At 40.1% G+C, this 19,677-nt stretch overlaps 1 protein-coding gene across 25 annotated transcripts in view; it reads right to left on the reverse strand.

Moving 5' to 3' along the window:
* The window catches only part of MICAL3 (microtubule associated monooxygenase, calponin and LIM domain containing 3), a 165,062-nt gene that overhangs the window by 41,500 nt on the left and 103,885 nt on the right, over positions 1-19,677 (reverse strand). For 24 of the 25 annotated variants that reach the window (XM_079304036.1, XM_079304039.1, XM_079304037.1 and 21 more), the window contains 2 exons: positions 4,630-4,825; positions 560-798 (listed from right to left, as the gene is read on the reverse strand). In XM_079304036.1, the coding sequence (XP_079160162.1) occupies positions 560-798; positions 4,630-4,825 (435 nt within the window). The remainder of the gene's footprint in view (positions 1-559; positions 799-4,629; positions 4,826-19,677) is intronic. The other variant, XM_079304043.1, reaches the window with a different exon arrangement.

The following is a 19,677-nucleotide window of genomic DNA, read 5'->3' on the forward strand; positions in this document are numbered from 1 at the left end:
ACTGAGACAAACACAGGGGAAGGAGTCTTTCCACAGAAAGCTTTCAAAGCTAAAATGGAAACTACCTCAACTTTCTTCTTTCTCAAGGCCATCTTTTAACTTAGGAGAGCTACAAGCACCTTCCTGTGGAATTCCCTGCTGACAGTGACAGGGCATTACCCCTTAGTGAGGCACTCAAACTCAAAACACTGCAACCACAATGCTTCCAGTTCCTGCTGTCAGAGAGCAAAAGGCACATTCAAATCTCTTTCCAAATAATAATAAAAACCAACCATATGCCAATACACCAGCACAAGGCTGTGAATTGACATGTTGGCATGGTGTATGGCAAGCATATTGTGTTAGTACTAGTACTCTAAACTGTCCTGTGGGCAAAGTCCTTCAGTCTCCAGAATAACCACCTTGAGCCTTCCTTGACAATAACCCCCTCAAAAATCAGAGCAACAAAGAAGTGAAAGAAAAAGTAAAGTTTTCCAAGGCAAAAATCCTTCTTGCATGGCAAATACTCAACTCATTTGTCTCTGCTGGCTAGAAGAAACAAAGGACAAACCAAGCTAACCTTCACTTGACTCCTCGTCTTCCTCCTCTTCGTATTCTTCCTCTTCATCATCATATCTGTACTCAATGTCATGATTTTGCTCAGCCTCAATCTCCTCTTGGCTCTTGCCCTTGAGGAGGGCGTGGATACGCACGGCCTCTTTCCATGGCACTCCACCCAAGTCTGAAGGGGGTTGCTGAGGCAGCAGCAGTTCATCATCTTCCTCCTCATCTTCCTCCTCCATCTCAGATTCTGAACTACTGTAAGGTTTTAGAAAAAAAATTTTAAAAAAAGGTTATATTGCTAATAATAAATAATAGCATTAAAGAACATGAAGTCAGTGTTTGCTTGATCGGTCTTAGATCACTAACAAATCATTTCAACACACACAAGGCTAAAACATAACACTGATTTTCAACTTGCAATGTTTCACAGGCCTTTTAGTGACAGCAGCTCCTGTGGACTGCAGTGTGGTCCTTGCCCTGCATCTTTTAAAGAAACTGAGGCAGCAGGAAAGTGCCTGTGAAGCCAAGTCCAAATATTTGTGCAGCATTTATTGTTACAGTTCAAGACAACTGAATACAACAGAAAAACTATCTTCTTCATATCACATTGCTCTTGATAAATTGGTGCAAGAGTTCTTCACAGTAACAGAATGTAGAAGGCCATGTCTTTTCATACAGCAGCTACTGTTAAGATATCTAATTTACTTTGGCACTTACTCCTGTGAACCAGAGAAGCCTTTGGGAGCAGAAAATACAAAACACGCCAAGCAAAGGATACAGCATGTGAACTAAGAAGAGATGGAGAAAAAAACCCCCAAAATTCCTCACTTTCATGCATCTCAGACAGAAATATGTATCCAATTAAGTACACAGTGTACATGGTGGCAAGAAACTGTAGGAAGTAGTGCAAAGATAATTACAATAATGAGATTATTATTCCCACAGCAAAGTCTAAACCATGCAAAGCAATAAATCATTAGTGTCTTTCAGAAGCGGCTTCTTTTTAATTCTAACAGTTCCTCAGCATCTGCAGCAGGGGCAGGAAATGTAACCACTTATCCAGCAACATTTAATCTAGCCCACTCTTACATGCCAGACTACCTAGAGGGACTGAGGAGAAAGATGGTTGCATTTGTCACTGGAAAATGAATGAGAACTACAACACACTCATAGATCCACTCTGCAGGGTGAAAAGGTGCTCTAGCTTTGTTTTATCTTAATAGAACTGCATTTATTAGAGCAACTGTTGGATGATTCCCCTATAAATCTTAAAAGGCCCAATTCATCTGACTGAAGGAGAAAACTGTTTGAGAATAAAGTCTGGGTGAATAATCTGAGAACAGTATTCCTGCTGCTTCCTCATGCCCACTATCACTGGCTAACAGCCTTTGGCAGAACCCATTCCATACAGACAATGAAAGGGAAAACCAACAAGTTGAAAGTAACAAAGTTTACACTTCTTGTAGGTCTGCAAAATACAACTTGTACAGCTGTAGTATCATATTTACATAATTTTATTCATCTGCTTGTCTGAGAGCCTATTTTTGATAGCAAACCTAATAAGGAGAACACTTTGTTCTTGCTCTGATTGCCATACACTTCTGTCCATAGGCTCTTAAATTTTCCTCACTGGTCTGATAAATTTAAAATTATTTTCAAATTATAAGTCACTCTTTCATAGCACAAACTCAAGAGTTATTTTTAACACACTGCCTGATTTTCACATGTGAAATACTGAATACAAACACTGTTGCAAGCCACAGAAGTGGTGCATGGAGACCAGAGCACACTCCAAAGGCTTTATGCAGATACTGTCACAGATATAAAAAGTGATGCTCCTCTTCTCCCTGATTTGCTTTCCCACCCTTTGGTATGGAAATAAACCTGACAGGTGCTGCATGCTGGGGGCTTGGTGTGCTGTCAATAAGGTTTACTGCTGCTCAAATTGTTGCCATGGGTGCTGGATGAGCTGCTGCTCTTCCACCAGCCGGCTTATCGCATGGAAGAGTGACGACACAAATTCCTCACCACACAGCTCACTGCACCTTCTTTGGGTTTCATTTATCACTTGGCTTTTGTTTGACCTTTGAATGCTGAGAAATGAGAAGCTGAAAGACAGCAGAGAGAGATGGCCTGGTGTAGTGAGCATTCCTTTCAGCATGAGGATTAATTCAACAGCTGAAATTTTATTTTTCTATAAAGCAGAAATCAAAAACCAAGGTAGGTTGCTCTATAGCATTTGAATATCTCATTAGGAAAAGGTGTATGTACACAGATTTAGAGCTGAGGAAAGGAACTGGAGCCTAAACTGTGGCAATGAATCTCTTCTCCTCCCTTGCCATACAGACCTATCCAGCACAAGTTGTCCTATGACACTCCTTGGAAAGGCCAGAGGGCACAACACCAAAACTGGAGATGGCACACTGGGGGTTACTGCACCTTCAAGGCAATGAATAAGCCATATAAAAGGTTTCCCACACCTCAGACTACTGTGTAGTCTGGGTTTAGCTGCTTAACTGATCTTTTTCCTGACTGAAACTTAAGGTTAAATCTCTTTTGAAAAAATATACTTCAAGTACTTTTCACTATAAACTTTCTCTGCAGTGTGTGCATGATGGGAAGCTGTGCACCAAAATGTGAGGTCTCTGCCTGATTTCCACCAGCCACCTCAGTGAACCCTGAATGACCAACCCATCCTTTGTAAAACATTGAGGGAACAAAGAGTTCCCCATGTCCTCACCTGCTCCTAGCCCTGCAGCACTGCACCAAGACAGTGAAGATGATTAAATCAGAGCCTTGGTTGGATTGTTGCAAGAGTCAAAATTTGGTTTTTTTGTGTTGCTGAAAAAGTAGTCAGACTTCTTCCCTTTTATTTTTTTTTTTTTTCAATCTTCACAGTCTATCCATTGGCTGGATATAGCTGGACAGAGGAAACTCAGTATCTACATCCCCTAGAAAATTCTCCCTCTGCTCTCTCTGATATTTGGTCCACACAGCCTTGTCCATTTTCTGAGTAAACCTGCTTGCCATATTTGGATGTGGAATATAAATTCTTCCAGGTCAAACTGACAGGGAATTTGATGTATTTTCTCTTTTCTCCTTATGACACAATGTGAGTTGCCCACACTGCTTCTCACATACAGAATTATACAATGCATTCTATTACAGACAGAAATACTCATACTGATAATAAGTTGTAGGGATGAATGTAGGACAAAAGGAACTAAATGTAACACCTACAAGACAAAAATCAAATTTGGTAACCTAATAGTGTCCTGCCCTTAATCTCAGAATCTCACAAAACACTTGTAGAGATGACCATCAGCTTCACGCCAAAATTTCACTTTTTTTAAAATTAACTCTTGGTCTTTTTAAGTTTTCTGCCATTTATTCAGCAGGCCTATTGTGTCCTGATTTATTGAAATCAAGACAAAGAATAACAACAGTCAACAGCTCCACACTTTTGTTTTAGAGGTAGAAAAACAAAGGAGTAAAATCCCCTGAGACCATCAATGCTTATACTGTCATAATTAATATAATTCCTAAACCTGAGCAGATAACTAGAGAAAAATATAGTTTGCATCTCCCACAAATAGGCCAAGATTATTCAATTTCTGATACAGATCTCTGTCTGCAGGTAGTGCATACACAGAATATTATTTCAGAATCTAAGTTTCAGGAAACAAATAGCAGCATTTTCTGAGTTCATTTCAAGACTACTGGACAGACTCAGAGATGAAAAGCTAAGGGCTGCAATTGCTACAGAGACAAGTAGATGAGAAGTTGTATTAAGAGACCAAGACTCAGCAGAAGTGTGTGACTGACTATAAAGTTCACAAGCATCCTTCCTCATGGATTTTCTCTCAATGATTCTTGGAACAATTGTTTCCAGTATCTCTGTCTGCATGGATGTGGATCCTGGTGTGCTTGCACAGAATTTTGCAGATGAAGAGAAATTCATCAAGATACAACACATTTATATACCTTCATTTTGTTATCATGAAGAACACCTTGGTGAACAGTTTAAAGAACAAGCAAATCTGCTGGGATGGGTGCAGAAAAAGCTGATGGGCAGTGTGTGCTGACCTGCTGGGCACATCCTCCTGTGTGCCTTTGTCCAGCACGCTGCTGAGGTTGTGCTCTGCCAGCGTCTCCTCGGGCACCTCCTCCAGCTCCTCCTCGCGCTGCAGCGACAGCCGGTAGTTCTCCAGCTCGATGCGCTCCGGGGTGCCCCGCAGCCTCTTGGCCAGGCTGGGCTCCTCCAGCCCGTTCACACTGGCACCTGACAACAAGGCAGCCAACAGTCAGAAATGCACCTTGTTCACAGAACTGAGCGACTGGGAGCAAAGGGGCACCAGGCAGAGGGAGGGAAATAAAGCGAGAGAATACCTTACGTCATTATCCTGGTTCGCCACTACTGGGAAGCCAGACTGCAAAAGGGAATCTTAGTGGTTTTGGCTAATAGATGCTAAAAAGAATGTTAAATTTCCTAGTTGAGAGAGGAAATAGGGCCATTTTAGCTGCAAAAACTAGAGATGCAATCGAGTCTGTGTGGTAGGTACTGGGGAAGGCCTGGGCAGAGGCTGGATGTAGCCCTGCTACATGTTAAAACTGGCACCAGCCAAGGGAAATCTACAGAGCTAAGGTGCAAGACAATATTGTTACTCCTTAAAGATGAGGGAAAGAATCAAAAAGGCCAAGTTTTAAAACTTGTAATACATTTGAATCTATTGACCTTTCAATCAGAATTTGTAATGAAATGAATCAGGGACAAATCTCAGAGACATTGGCATGCAAAAATCCCAGAAATCCCCAAAAATTACAAGGATATGTGAACCAGACAGTTGTAGAAAAGTATTGAGAAGCTTCATTCACTGCAGAACTCAATGAATTTTACTCTATCCTGCTTTCATCCATTTATTTTTAAATTGGAATATTTTAGCTTGAATACCAGGCCACTGCTTTTGTTTTGCTTTGCTAAACAAGCCAAGCCTTTCTCTCACTGAACATAACCTTTTCAGTGCACTTATCATCCTCTAGTTCTCTGCACCTGTCCCAGTTTGGATTAATCTTTCCAGGCCTGGGTGATTAAAAGTGAGGGTGGCTTTCCAGATGAGTTCTTATCAGCATAACACACAAATCTCTGCCACAAATCTCTCATCTGATACGTGCTGAGAAAACACAACCCTGCCACAAATCTCTCATCTGATAGATGCTGAGAACACACCTGCCTATTTACATGCTACATAATACAGGTGGCTTTTATGGTGTTGAGATCTTTCTCCTTCTTTGCTTTCAACTGATAAGCACTTTGTTGGTAGCCAAAATTCTTAACATCATCTTAGTGCATGACCCAGTACTTTCCACTATTACGTTGCTAAGTTTAATCTTGCAGTTGGCAACATTTTGCAGCTCTTAGTGAATGACATGCCTGTCCTCCTCTGCATTGATGAGGGTTTGAAACATTACCTCAGCACTGAATTTCATTAGCAGGTTTTTTCCTTGTTTGTTTGGGTTTTTTTTTTGCTGGTAACCTTAGTGACAGCATTACAAAGATCAGTCCCCATATCACCTTTTGGGACACTGCACAGTCTCTAGGTGACATCCAACCCCATTATTTTCTCCATTATTAAAACCTCTCATCTCTAATTTAGGTCAACTTCTAAGATACTCACACTTCATGTATTACTCTCCCATTTTATCCAGTTCCAATAATTATTTCCATGTGTCAGCATTCCTGTGCTTTACTCAAGTCCAAACTGTTCAAATGCAGTAACATTTCCCTCATGGAGGTATCAGTTGCCAATAAAAGCTGTCAAGCCAGTCTAGCACAGTCTCTGGTGAACCCATGTCACATTTTACAGCACTTACCTGCATGAGGTCAAAGGACTTCTCCTGCAGAACTAGCAGGTTTTAGTTATTCCTTAAAAGAAGGTGCTACACTCACTCTTTGACTGATATGTACTTATTCAGATCACATTTTAAATTTTTTTTGTTGTCTTTTCTTTTTAGTTTTTTATCTGCAGGATATACTTCTGTTACCCAGTGGTCACACAGTATTTCCTGAATGACACAGTCAAAGTACATCAGGACAGCTTGACTAAATCACAAATTGTTACCACAAAGCTCACAATTTCATTTTATACTTTTCTCATCCTTCTGAGACAAAGAAAGACTACTTGCTTCATTGTATTAGTCTTCATTTCCCAATCTTGCTGCACTCTGACTCTTTTGCTCCCATGTCTGACTGACTATACATAAAATTGCATTTTATGCCAGCTCAATCTTCACTATGAACATCCCTCTGCTTTTTCTTACCTTGCTTTTACTTACATGCTTAAGAGCTCTTAGCTTTTCTCTCCTTTGCAAAGTCTAACCCAGAACATTTACTTTATCCTCACACATTTTAACCTCCAGGCCAGTTTTTCCTTCCTTTCTTCATCCTCTGTAGTTTCACACTTTATTCCTAACAGGTTTTTTTTCACTCAGCACCACCTTCACATTTCACACAAAATTACACAGGTCTTTACATAATTACTGGCATCCACTTCCAGTCCCCCTCCTCAAAGATAAAATCTAAAAGACAACTGCCAGAAGTGTTTTTCTCTCTTCCTTAGTATGATTTAACCCTTCCATGGTGTGGGCAAGTAGCTGCCATGCCTTTAGCTGGAACTACAGATCTTCTCCATGGAATAAACAAATAAGCTTGGTCAGGTCAATATCCAGGGATATTGTGGTCTCCTCCATGTCCTGCTGCTAAGCCTTCTGCTGTGCTTTGATTTGCAAAGTTTAGTGGAACTGAACTGCCTTTTTCACTGGGATTCACATTTTATTTCATTCACTCTCTCAATGGTGATAGCAGTTCAGCTAAACCCATTTTTGCAATCTGGTACATTACCCAACTCTGAGTTCATAGTAACAGGGGAAATTACCTCGAATTTTGCTCTGCCACTTTGGCTGACAGCAAAAAAAACCACAGGACTCTGGGTAAAACAGTAACACCAAGGTCAGGGGAAACAAACAAGGAATGTACTAAAATAATGATTTTTTTTTAAGGGTTTTTTGTACTGCTCAGAACTCTTTATACACACAGAGCCACCACTGAAGCTCAGCTACTTTAACAGGAATGTGTTTCCACAAGCTGTTTTTAACTTATTCTCCTCTGATGCAAACCCTGACACAGGTGCAAAGTTCCCAAGAAAAAGAATTCTGAAAAACAAAGAACGAGAACTCTTATCCATCTGATATTATTTTAGTCCTTTTGTTTTCTAACCACCTTAGGGGCTTTTTTTGTCAGCCTTTTCAAAGGAAAAAACCAAAAAACCAAAAACAACAAAAAGTCCAATAAATCCCAAACAAACAAACAATTGCCATATAATTAAATTAAATTGAGTTCTTTAAAAAAAAGGCTCTTTCAACACTCCAATATCTAATGTGGGGAGAAAGATTGGCAGCAATCACTGTAAGGTAGAAAAGGACTGAAAATCAAGCTGATATCTGTTTATATGCTTTTCATGAACATGCATGATCCTCCAGGTAAGTTCCTCAAAACACAAATCATCACAAAGACCCAGTGTAACTGTAATTTGTTTGAGAATCAAACAGATCTTATCACAGCACAAACTGTAAGAGGGAGTGACTCAATGCAACTGTGTTAAAAATCTTAAAAGATGGAAACCAGACATGGTCAAGCCAAGATGTCCTGTGAGCTTGACAAGCACTCCATGCCTTGAAATCTCAGAGTAGGAAGGGCATTCCCAGCACTTTCTCTTATTAATTTATATATCTTACTTGAGATGCAAAAGTGATCACATCCCTCCACTGCACTCTGCCAAGAAAACAGCTCTGCATCAGACAATATGATACAGAAGCTCCACTGATGACCAGTTTAAGCATGGGATTTTTAGGAATTTGCACTACACAGACTATTTAGTCTACTTCATACATTAGTTTTGTTTCTAAAAGATGCCATTTAGCCAACCTGGCTGTTTGCAAAGCCACTATCCAACCCATTACCAAATATGAAACAAGAGATGTGCTACTATAGCCAAATCTCTGCATCACAAAGCCATGAATTATCAGAAGGAAAAGCTCTGCACTTCACAAACTTACACAAGGGATTAAAGTAAGTGTGAGATACAAGTGTCACTGAAGTGTTCAGATGATGGACAATTTCCCCATTTTTTATAAAATTCACACCAACTAATTTGATGCTACAATTAAAAAACAAAAATGCATAAAAACACTGGAATAAAAATATAAATAAGCTACCTTAAAGCCAAGTGTAGCTTCTTGAACAACCAAATGATCAGCTAAAAACTCACAAACATCCAAAATAGGACACATTTTAAAATCTGACTCTACTTTGGAAGAGTCAGTGTGCCATGAACATCACATAGATCATCTGAAGGGAGCTGTTTTTCTTAACAGGACAGGCTGCTGACCTGGTGCATGAAAGCTGCCAGAGTCCTTCATTTATCTCAGCTTTGACAGAGCTTGAAATAAGTGTCTGATCAGAGATAACATTCCTAGCAGAACTGCTCCTTGCCCAGGGGAGTGTGTCCTATTCCAGCAACTCTGGCAATTCCTGGAAGACTTGGGAAGCTCCTCTTGAGAGAGGATCCTATCCCCAATTCACCTCCAGAATTACCTTGTTCTGTAAAATTGACACATGATTCCCATGGGCTCCATGAAATCTTGTCAAGATTACTCCTTGACACACTTCCATGCTGAAGATGCAGGAGAGAACTGAGAATCTGAGAACAGTGAACTCATCCCTAAGGAAAAATATCTATTTTACTAGGAGCTGTTTTTCAATAATCATGCAGCACCTCTAGACTTGCTTTTCTGAGTTTGCTATCTTAATATCTGACTAAGGCACATGTCATCTCTTGTCCAGTATTTTGCACAGACTTAGCTGTGGCCTTGGGGAATTATGGAAATTCAGATAAAGGAGTCTGCTTTGAAACAAATGCAAAAGGGGGAAGGAATTAATAAGCTCTCAGGAAAATCTTCCTTATGGATTTCCCAAAGCTTGTGGTTTTGTGGTCGTGTGAAACACTGTACCTGTTTGTTTTCACTTGTCTTTTCCAAACACTTCAATTACTTCTACCTCCAAACAATTGTCTGAGAACTGTGTCAGATAAACCCTACAGAAATAGTAGCATATTGCCTGTGACCAAGTACTGAAAAGGAAGATGGGAACTTTTTAGGGGAGTTTAAAAGTGATGTAGTGAGCTCTGAGTTTGAAATGCTGGAAGTCCTCATATTACCTTGCAATTAATTTCTAAGAAATACCTTTTGGGGTAAGGTTTCTGAAGTGTACTATCCATTCAGTAAACATTATCACTGAGGTATAGTGAAGGCAGCAAACAAGACCCAGCAATATTTTTAGTTTCTCATTTTTCATCTGTGTTCATGTCACACTGAGTTTCAGGATTTTTCCTGGAAGTTTCACCCTCACCCACTTCAGTTCCATTAACTGCCTGTTTGTATTCCAACTCCACTTCTCATCCAAGGGCCTCAAAATGCTTTACAAGTGCTAGCACACTAAAACAAACCTATTTTGGAAGTAGGTAAGTACTGTAGGGGCACTGCACAAGTCCAGACACAGAGATTAAATACCAGCAAGGCAATCTCACAACAATCTGGTGGCAGTGCCAAGAACAGGATCCAGAATGCACAACACTTCACTCTCAACTTGACTCCAAGTCAAGAAAAAACACTTGGATGTAAGGAAGTGCCCAGCAATGTGTGCACAATAAGAAAGGAAATTTTATATCAAGGCTCATTGTTAGATGCTGCACATTCAAACTGTAAGTCAATTAAGACATTCCATTTAACTAAGTGCAGGATTTCTTCTAAAATCCTTTCCTTAATCCTCTCAAAAATTATTATCTAGACACTGTTAACAATTTCTGTACTGCACAGAAACAGATAGATAAGCCATGTACATGCCAGTTCTAAACTGACTGCAGAAGGGTGTTAAACAGAAGGGTTAGTAAGAAGTTAAAAGTTTTAAACCTGGATTCATCTGCCCTTTTACATTTATCTTCTCCTTTAGGAAATTTCTCCAGGAAACCCCTGGCAAAAGCTCAACAGACCTGCTGCATTCTTGTCAGTGCTGGTTCACACAGCTTCATATCATAAACTGCAGAACTGCACATTTCCTGGTAGGAGGCCCTGAATTTGGACAAGCACATCCTCAAACACAAAAGAGGCAATGCAACACCTTCTCAAACAGACACAACAACAAATTTATTTGAATTTAAATACTTAATAGTATCCTGGTTTGGGTTGGGATAGAGTTAATTTTCTTCCTAGTAGCTGGTACCATGCTGTGTTTTGGGTTTGGTGTGATATAAAATTGGTGACACTCTGATGTTTTGGCTGTTGCTAAGCACTGACTCACCCTGAGTCCAAGACTTTGCAGCACCTCATGCTCTGCCAGTGAGCAGGTGCACAAAAGGCTGGGAGGGAGTGTGGCCAGGGCAGCTGACCCCAAATGGCCAAAGGGATCTTCCACCCACAGAACATCATGGCCAGAACAAAACCTGGGGGGAGCTGGCCAGGAGGGACTGATAGCTACTCAGGGATGAGCTGGGAATCAGCCAGTGGGTGGTGAGCAAACTGCATCATGCACCAGTTGTTCTTTGGGGTTATTCCTCTCATTTTCATTACTATCATTATTATTATTATATTTTTCTTTGTTTCAATTATCAAACTGTTCTTTCTTTCTGATTCTGCTCCCTGCAGATGTGTGGTACTTAGTTGCCAGCTGGGGCTGAAGCATGACAAGCAGCCATCAAATGTCAATGTTATTTTGATAAAATGCCTCAACTTTCTCTCTTACTATCCCAGGGTATTCCCAAGCCCTCAGGAAACCTGAATTACTCAGCTGTACTATGAAGCCATATCTTGAGTTTTCTGATGCTTCCCATTTGATCCATAATACACTGTGCTAAATATAAAAGGTCTGAATTCAAAGAGGACAGTAGGATAAGAAAAACAAAGTCTATACAGAAGCAAGATACTGAAAATGTACTCAAACCTGAAGATGGCTCTCCTGAAATTTCTGAATGCACATGTACCAATCCTAATAGTAACTAAGCTTTCTAGAAGATGTGTTCAAAGCTCTTAGGAACTGTAAATGCAAACTGGCTTATGCTGGACCTCCTTCCTTACACCATCTGCTCTCTAGAAATTCTCCTCAGCAAACTGGTGACCTAAACAGAGAAGTGGGGAGATTAAACTGTACAGACAGAAAGGTGTTAAATCAAAAAAGCCCCTAATGCACCCAGTAGAGTTATCAAAGAAACATTTTTAGTGCTGGCCAAGAAGTTTTACTGCATTAATTGAACAGCACGTTAAATAAAAATCAGTGAGATGTCTATATTTACTAACCAATGAAGAGAACAAAGTCCCACTGCCCCAAACCATTATAATGAGTATAGGTACAGCTGACAGCTAAAATACTGAAGGGATTCTGAAACAGACACCTCAGAAGCAAACATTTGAAGGTGTAAGTCCTCCTCCACACATTCCACAACATCCAGCTAGAATTAAGCTCTCCATTCTCAGACACTGTCCATAAATGTGGAAGCTCGTTCTCTTCATAATAGTGAAAACTACCAGGACTCACTATTGAATGAAATTGAAAACTCACACATCTGTCCTAGGAGTGTTGCAATGTTTTGCCCCATTGCCCCCATTATTTTGGTTAAAAGAGATTTCTAGAATTCCCAAAACAGACACTGACAAAACAGTTGCTTACTGCATCAGTAGGGCTGAGCTTAGAAACAGCTGGCAATAGCATTGATCTGACCTTTCTCTGGTTTTAGCAGAAGCAACCAGAAGTGAATATAATTAGCCAGTTTAAGATCAAGGTCACCTGTAATTTATACTTGTGTCTTGGAAACAAGTAGAAATTCCTCTAACTCAGAGTATAAGTTATGTTTGAGGAATAGAGTTCCCCATATGCAGATGCATGAAGTAGCAGCATTGTGTAATGAAGGTTAGGAGTTCACTATATGGTTTAGCAATACAGAAAAGTTGCCTCCCTAACAGCAGAGGTATAGAATAATCCAAGCAGTATGGCTATTTTTGACTCCTGGAAAGTGGCCAGTGTTGTCACTGGTGGGTGGGGAGGACAATCAGGGGAAAGGAGGCATTAGGTCACCTAATCCAAGCCCCAGGGAACACTGCTAAGCTCAATAGTCCTTATTGTATCTCTTCTGGCAGGAAAATCTTTATGTTTGTACAGAATTCACTTTCATTGCTGCCCAAGTACTGAAGATACAATATAGGTTATGTAGGTATTTTAAGCCTATCACTCACACAGGAGCATTGGTAAGTCAGTATTCTATTAGCAATCATTCTCCATTTTGCTGGTATTATCTAGGATGGCAGAGCTCTCCCTGGTATTTTGATCAGCTCTGTCATATGTTGCCTGGCCTCATTTCCATTCTCTGAAAGAAGCTGAGTGTGGGAATGCTGAAGAGGATAAAATAACATTACTCTGCTGGCATAAATTTTCTTCTGGAAGCTATTCAATGTGTGATACCTCAAAGAACTACCTGGGATGAAGCACATCCAGGGACCAGCAGGGAGAAAAAGGAAAAAAAAGAAAAGGGCACACTAGATTTTAGAATCACAATGACCTGGCTTAATGAGGTTTCCCACTTTTTGAGTAAAGCATTCTCTTTATTTTTGTTAAGCAACTTAGAAATTAATATTTAAGACTGATTGTCCAGTTACAATGCAAATCAGTCAAAGGCAGGGACTAGAAGGATGAAGAAGTGGCCCATACAGGAGAAGGTTTTGAGAAGGTTTTGGGGTATTGGTGGACAAGAAGCTCAACATGACCCATCAGCGTGCACTCACACCCCAAAAAGCCAAATCCTGTCCTAAACCTAGGAAAATTCTTGCAATTATATATGTAGATAGTTACATTAAAATTTGGCACAGTTCCAGGAAGAAAGTTTCCAAAAGACTTATTACTGATTAAAAATAGTTTACACATCAGTTCTGATGTGTTTTCACATCAGCCTGGAAGTATTCAAAACATCTCTTGGGTAAAAAAATTCCTATTTTTAAACACTTCTACCCTCAAGCCATCAGATAAATGTCTGTAAGAGCAGAAAGGAGGATTATGAAATTTTCCTTAAAAAGCAAACACAGCCTTCTGGGATGACAGCAAACATGAGAAATGTCAGACTAAACATACATTTTTGAGAGAAGATGTAAGCAACTAAACAGGGTGTAGAAGTGCCATCTCATCCTTAAAGAGCATCTGCCCAGTTTTGTATGGAAAGCCCAAACTGAACTCTACATCATCAGGATCAGCTCAGCAATTCACCTTCCTTCATAAACACACATCAAAGGAGCAGGAGAATAGCTTTGATGTTGACTCTGGATTATCTGCTCCTTCCCTTGAGATAATTTCTATTTGCTTTGGTTTTGTGGATTTTTGTTTTGTTATTTCTGGTTTGGGAGCTGGTTTTTTTTGGGTGGCATTTTGTTTTTGTTTGTTTGTTTCTAAAATCTGGTTTCTTCTCCTTAGTTCTTGCATTTTAAGATACATCATCAACTACATATCTTAATAAATTACACTGTTGAGCACAAGAAGGTGCAGCTCCCTTGTTTTAATGTATATTCATTTTTATTCACTCATTATTTTAGAAGTACCTCCTTTTTCATCCCTGTTGCAGAAGTCATAACACTAGAGAAGGACCATAGGGACACAAACAGAGAGTATGAGCTATCTGTGTAGACTTTAAAGAGAATTGAGGTGAGGGTTGTCTTTCCTACCACTGCTACACATGGTTACTTCAATTTTTAGTTGATAACATGGCTTCCTATATTGGTACAGCAAGAAAGTCTCATTTCTGCTCTGAGAGGAGGAGGTGACCTCTAGAACTGCAACTCCCTTCATCCTTTTTTTAATTTTTTCCTTAATTCATGAAGCAAAAATTTGATTTCTGGAGAGCATATATGCAGCTGCAGAGTTAACAGCTTTCCTGATACAGACCAGCAATATGAAGTTTTACACTGAATGCTCATGGATTCCTCCTCCTCAGAAGTGAAAGCTCATCTTAACCTCAAAACTATCACTGCTTAACACAGTAATGAAAAACAACAGGCAATTTCAAAGGCATAAAGCAATCACCTCCCTCCAAAGAAGGAAATTTTACATATAAAGGAACTGGTTTGTGATTGTAGTTCTGTGACCTACCATTTAAACATAACTACTCTGGCCACTCACAATTGAACTTTCAAAAATCATCTGCTACAACAAAGCTTTTAGCAGTGGGTGGTGCAATAGGAAACAAAAGAAGCATGTGAGGAAAAATCACAGAACAAGTCCCTAATGGAGACCAACTGAGTGGATTTCTGAGACCAGGAAAATGAGCTCAGAACTATGATCCAGGTCTGTCATGGTGAGAATATCACAGAATAGGCTCCTAAGGGTCTGGAGGAAGGCAGGTCACCTTCTTGTGTACAGCTCTCAGAAAAGACAACAGTCCAGCTAGAACATGAGAAGCAGCATTTGGCTACAGAGCTCAGTATTTACTCATTTTCTGTCTTCTCAGCACTCCAAAACATCCCAGCATGGCAGCAGATCTACACCAAGCAGAGGAACTAAAGCCTGTCAAGACTCTGACCTGTCACACTACATGTCCCAGTCCCCCCATGGGTGTGACTGCCCTGCTCACAGAGCATGACAAAGACCCCTGCAAGCCACAAAACAACCTCCCAAGACACCAAACTCTGCAAATGCACAATGCTGAGAGCACATCTATCCAAAGCCAGCAGAACATCCAGTAAGGAGGTCCCCAGAGAATCATGCTGTCTGTGCAATGTGTGCCCTGCACTCTGAACAAACCACAACGTCACAGCAAAATTTAAAAAAGCCACCACAACACAGAAAGAACCTGAAAAGCAGTACTTGGCAGTGACAGACAGCACATGCCATGGAGCTCCTCAAATGGCTCTATTCATTCCACTGTCCCCCAATCCTGTATCCCCTGCAGCATCCCTTACCTGGGACCAGTGGAGGGATGAAGGGGAGGACAAAGAAAAACTCAGAAACCTGAAGTTTGTTTGGAATTTATTCCCTTGAACATTTCACACAGTTGAACAAAAAAAAAAAATCTCAATTTCACAGCAACAGGGAAACCACGTGTTACATAATTCAGAGACCACACACCCAAAGCAAAAACAGGTTAAAAACAACTGCATAAATCAAAGTCTTCAAAGGGACTATACAGTGGAGACATGAAGCCTTTCTGAGCACTGAATTGTCTCACTTGAACATTATCTGTCACTGAACTTATTTTATGCACAGCCCCTCCTTTTCTCTGAGGGAAACAATCTCAAAAAATAGTATTACTCAGATTCCACTTTTCAAAAAACCAGACATTTTAATTCTGCAATTAAAAAAAACCCAACTCTTTCACAAAACTTAATACTATTTTTCTAAGACACAAAAACATTCAATGAAGCTCTTAAAGTGCCCAGAAAAATTCATATCACCCTTCAGAATATACACATACAAACAACAAATATTCCAGTGGCACAAGTCTACAGGTCTGAAAGCTAGAGAGAGGAGAAGCTGGGAGCCCAGTAACTCCCAAGAAAAAGTGTTCTTAGCAGGATCCAGCCATGAGCACAAACTCAGCACATTGTTGTTTTGTGCATATCCTTCTCAGTCCTCAAAATGTTTTTCAGGATTTTTCAGTGAAACTGCATCAGATCAGTTGCATCTCCTACTCTTAAGAACAAATGACCTTCTGCCATGCCTTTTCCTTCCCAAATTTTCTGGGCTTCAAATTGCAGATCCTTTATCCAAATCCTGATAAGAACACTGAAAAAGATCATGATGGACTGGGAACAGTCAAACACTTATCCTAACAGATTCCTGGCTGGTTATTGAGGGATGATTCACTGGGCACTGAACCTGGTTCTAATCAGGCAACTCATACACTCCCCTCAATTTCCAAAAATACAGGGCCTGGGTCTTAAGTCTGTATTGCAAATGTCACAGAGAGAAGCCAATCTTCCATCAGATTTCTCTGCAGTTGTATGATGCCCCAAAAAGGGTTCAGTATCATGTGCCATGTCCTGCTAAACACACCACCTCCAAACAGAACAGACAATATTCAAGGCACACTAGGAGAGGAAATAGCTTTCATCCCAATTTGGTGGTGCATCCTGAAATATTAATATTTTCCCTTCTCTTCTTTATTTTTGGCAGGGAAAAGAATGGGATGTAGTTGAAAAGGTTCAGTGGTTTAAAATGAAGGCACATCAAACAGAATGTCGCGACACAGCATTTGTTTGCTGTTATCTTCCATAATTTAATGCTTAAACTAGACCAAATTAAAACAAGAACAAAACCCAAAGGTGAATAATAATGAAAAGAAATGGCCAAGTAAAGCATTTCATCAAGATGTTTGTTTGCACAGCAAACAGTATTGCTTTGAGCTAAATAACTTTCACAAGTAAGGCATGTTCACAGTATGGACAATGGTGAAGAGGCAATGCTTCTGAACAGAGGCAATGTTTATGAACAAGAAGCTTTTCCCTAAACAGAAATACATTGGTAATTTTCAGACGCAAAATTGAATTGTGTGCAACTAATATTGGATGAATTAAAAATATTTTTTATACTTGTACAGATACTTAAGATCCTTTACCAAATGTGGCTCAGATGATTCACTTCAAAGGACTTTGTTTAGAGGAAACAGCCACTCTGTCCTAGCTCTTCAGGTCACAAAATAACTTCCTCATGTATATTGCTTGCTATAGACAACAGTACTAGTTTAAGGGTCTACTGTCAAGGGTTTAACTCTGAATATTTCTCCCTGAAAACACTTAAGGCACATCCATAGGAGGATTTTAACTTTTCAGATTGCATACCTATATCATACACATTACATATTTATGTGACATTAAAGCAAAAGTCCTAGTACCTCAACTTTGTATTGCATTTTTCAGTTTTTCATACTGTCACTTATGTTTGATTTCTTCATCTTTCACAGGTCAACTAACTAAAGCAAAAGATCTCATGACTTGCCTTTTATTGCTGTACAAGTATGAGTTTCCCTAAGCAGTCTTTCCTTTATGAACTTCCTATTGCTGATAGGAATGCATTGTTGTAAAAACATGTGCCTGAAATGGGAAATATTTTACAACAAAACATTGCTGGCTAACATCACCCCAAGGAGCATATCATAAAGCTGATAGGGGTAAAGACTGTTCCAAGTCCATCCGTCAAGAAAGAGCTGAAAATTCAGAAACATTCTTACAGACCTTTAGAACAAACAGAAGAACAGCATTTGCATTAAAAGCACATCAAAACCATATAAGTACTGTAAATAATATAAAAAAAAAATTCCAAGACACAGCAGTTACAGATTATCAAAGGGAGAGACAGTCAAAAAATAAGTTTTTTGTTCTTTTTTTTTTTTTTTCCCTTGGCAATAGCAGCATTTTGGCACAAAGGCAGATGCAGAAGATAGAGAAAAACAGGCAGACAAGGTACAGAGAAAGTTACAGAATCTAGGACAAGCATGCCACAGTTCAGCAGGACCAGAAGCACAGGAAGAGCTGCCCCCACCTTCCCTTGCCCCAGAGAGAATGGCAGCCACTGCCCAAAAGCTTGTTGCCACTTCCCACACTGAAGGGCTCCAGAAGCCAGTTTGGCCACAACCTCCCCTGTGAGCAGCAGGGCAGAAGCCAGGTGGGCTCTCTGCACACCCCTCACAAAAAGGGTGATTCCAGCTGAACCAACCTCAGCTTGCTGATCAGACTGTGCCCTGCAACCACTGCTGCACAAGGGACAGACAGAACTCACTGAATGCCACAGGCAGGGACTGACACCTTCAGCAAAGTTAATCTGTGACAAACAGGTTAGTGACACACAAGGAAGGGCTTGCTGTGACCCATCTCACCTCAGCTGACTAAACCTGCTGAAGGCTATTTTGTGGTTGAATATATTTTAAGCATTTAAAAAGGTTTGCAAAGTATAGCAAAGGGGGTAGTAAATGTAGGGAGAAAACCCATGCAATTTACATCCATTAGGGATTTCATGACAACTACTAAAAAGTCATGAGTCACCATAAAGCTCCCTGAAATGAGCCCTTTTGCTAACCCAGGGCTGAATTTAACTCTCAGGTATAAAATTTTTAAATGGCTGCCTTTTTATATATTCCACTAGGGATCTTACTGTTGTACACCTTCCCTTTGCCTTCTAAACAATCTCTACATCTCCACCAAATATCAAACCTGAGCATGTGTCACACTTTTCTGCTTTTACTTAATCCTTTTAGAGGCAACACTCTACACCAAGACCTACCTCACCACTGAGGATTAGCTCAGATCTCAGGGCCTGAAATTGCTATTGCCAAATTCCATTTGGTGGTCTTGTCTTAAAGGAAGTAAAACACTTTCAGAAGTATGACCTGTACCAGGTGAGTGACCAGAAGGATGAAGTGGAGGCTTGGAAACAGAACTCTGCCTCCATCTTAGACAGGTTTTTGCTCAAGGTGTTTATCTAGTCTACAGTGAAAGCTTGCAAGAAAGCATATACACCAATAATTTAAATTCAGGATTTACACTGAGATTAAATCTTACAGACTCCTTTTGATTATTCAGGAATAACATCCTGCACTTGCACTGTACAGGTAAGCTTGGTAGTTCAAAAAGGTTTGTTTTTTCAAACCATAAATAACTGTAAAACTCATCACAGGTTTCCTGAGCTATCTACCCAGCAAGAACAGGAGCTAAAGGTAGGTACCTATAGGACATGGCTGTTACTCTAACAGAGAACTGACCTGCCTTTAATGCCACTGTGGCTTGTTTTTAAAGCACATTCCATTTAGCTCCCTCCTGCTTCTTAACCACTGCTTAGTCAGTAGTGCCAAGATTTCCTTAAATCAGACTTCACAAAGAAAATGAAACTAAGCCATTAATGGCATTTCTTTAGCACAGAGGCACTGCTCACCTCTTCTGCCACTGAATGTATTTCTGCCATGCACACACAAGAATGCACCACAACACCCTGCCTGAAAGGTGACCCAGCCAAGCTGAGCATGTCCTAATGCTCTGGGCACTGCAAGGGGCAAAACTTCC

Source organism: Erithacus rubecula (genome assembly GCF_903797595.1).
Source record: "Erithacus rubecula genome assembly, chromosome: 4".
Lineage (NCBI taxonomy): Eukaryota > Metazoa > Chordata > Aves > Passeriformes > Muscicapidae > Erithacus > Erithacus rubecula.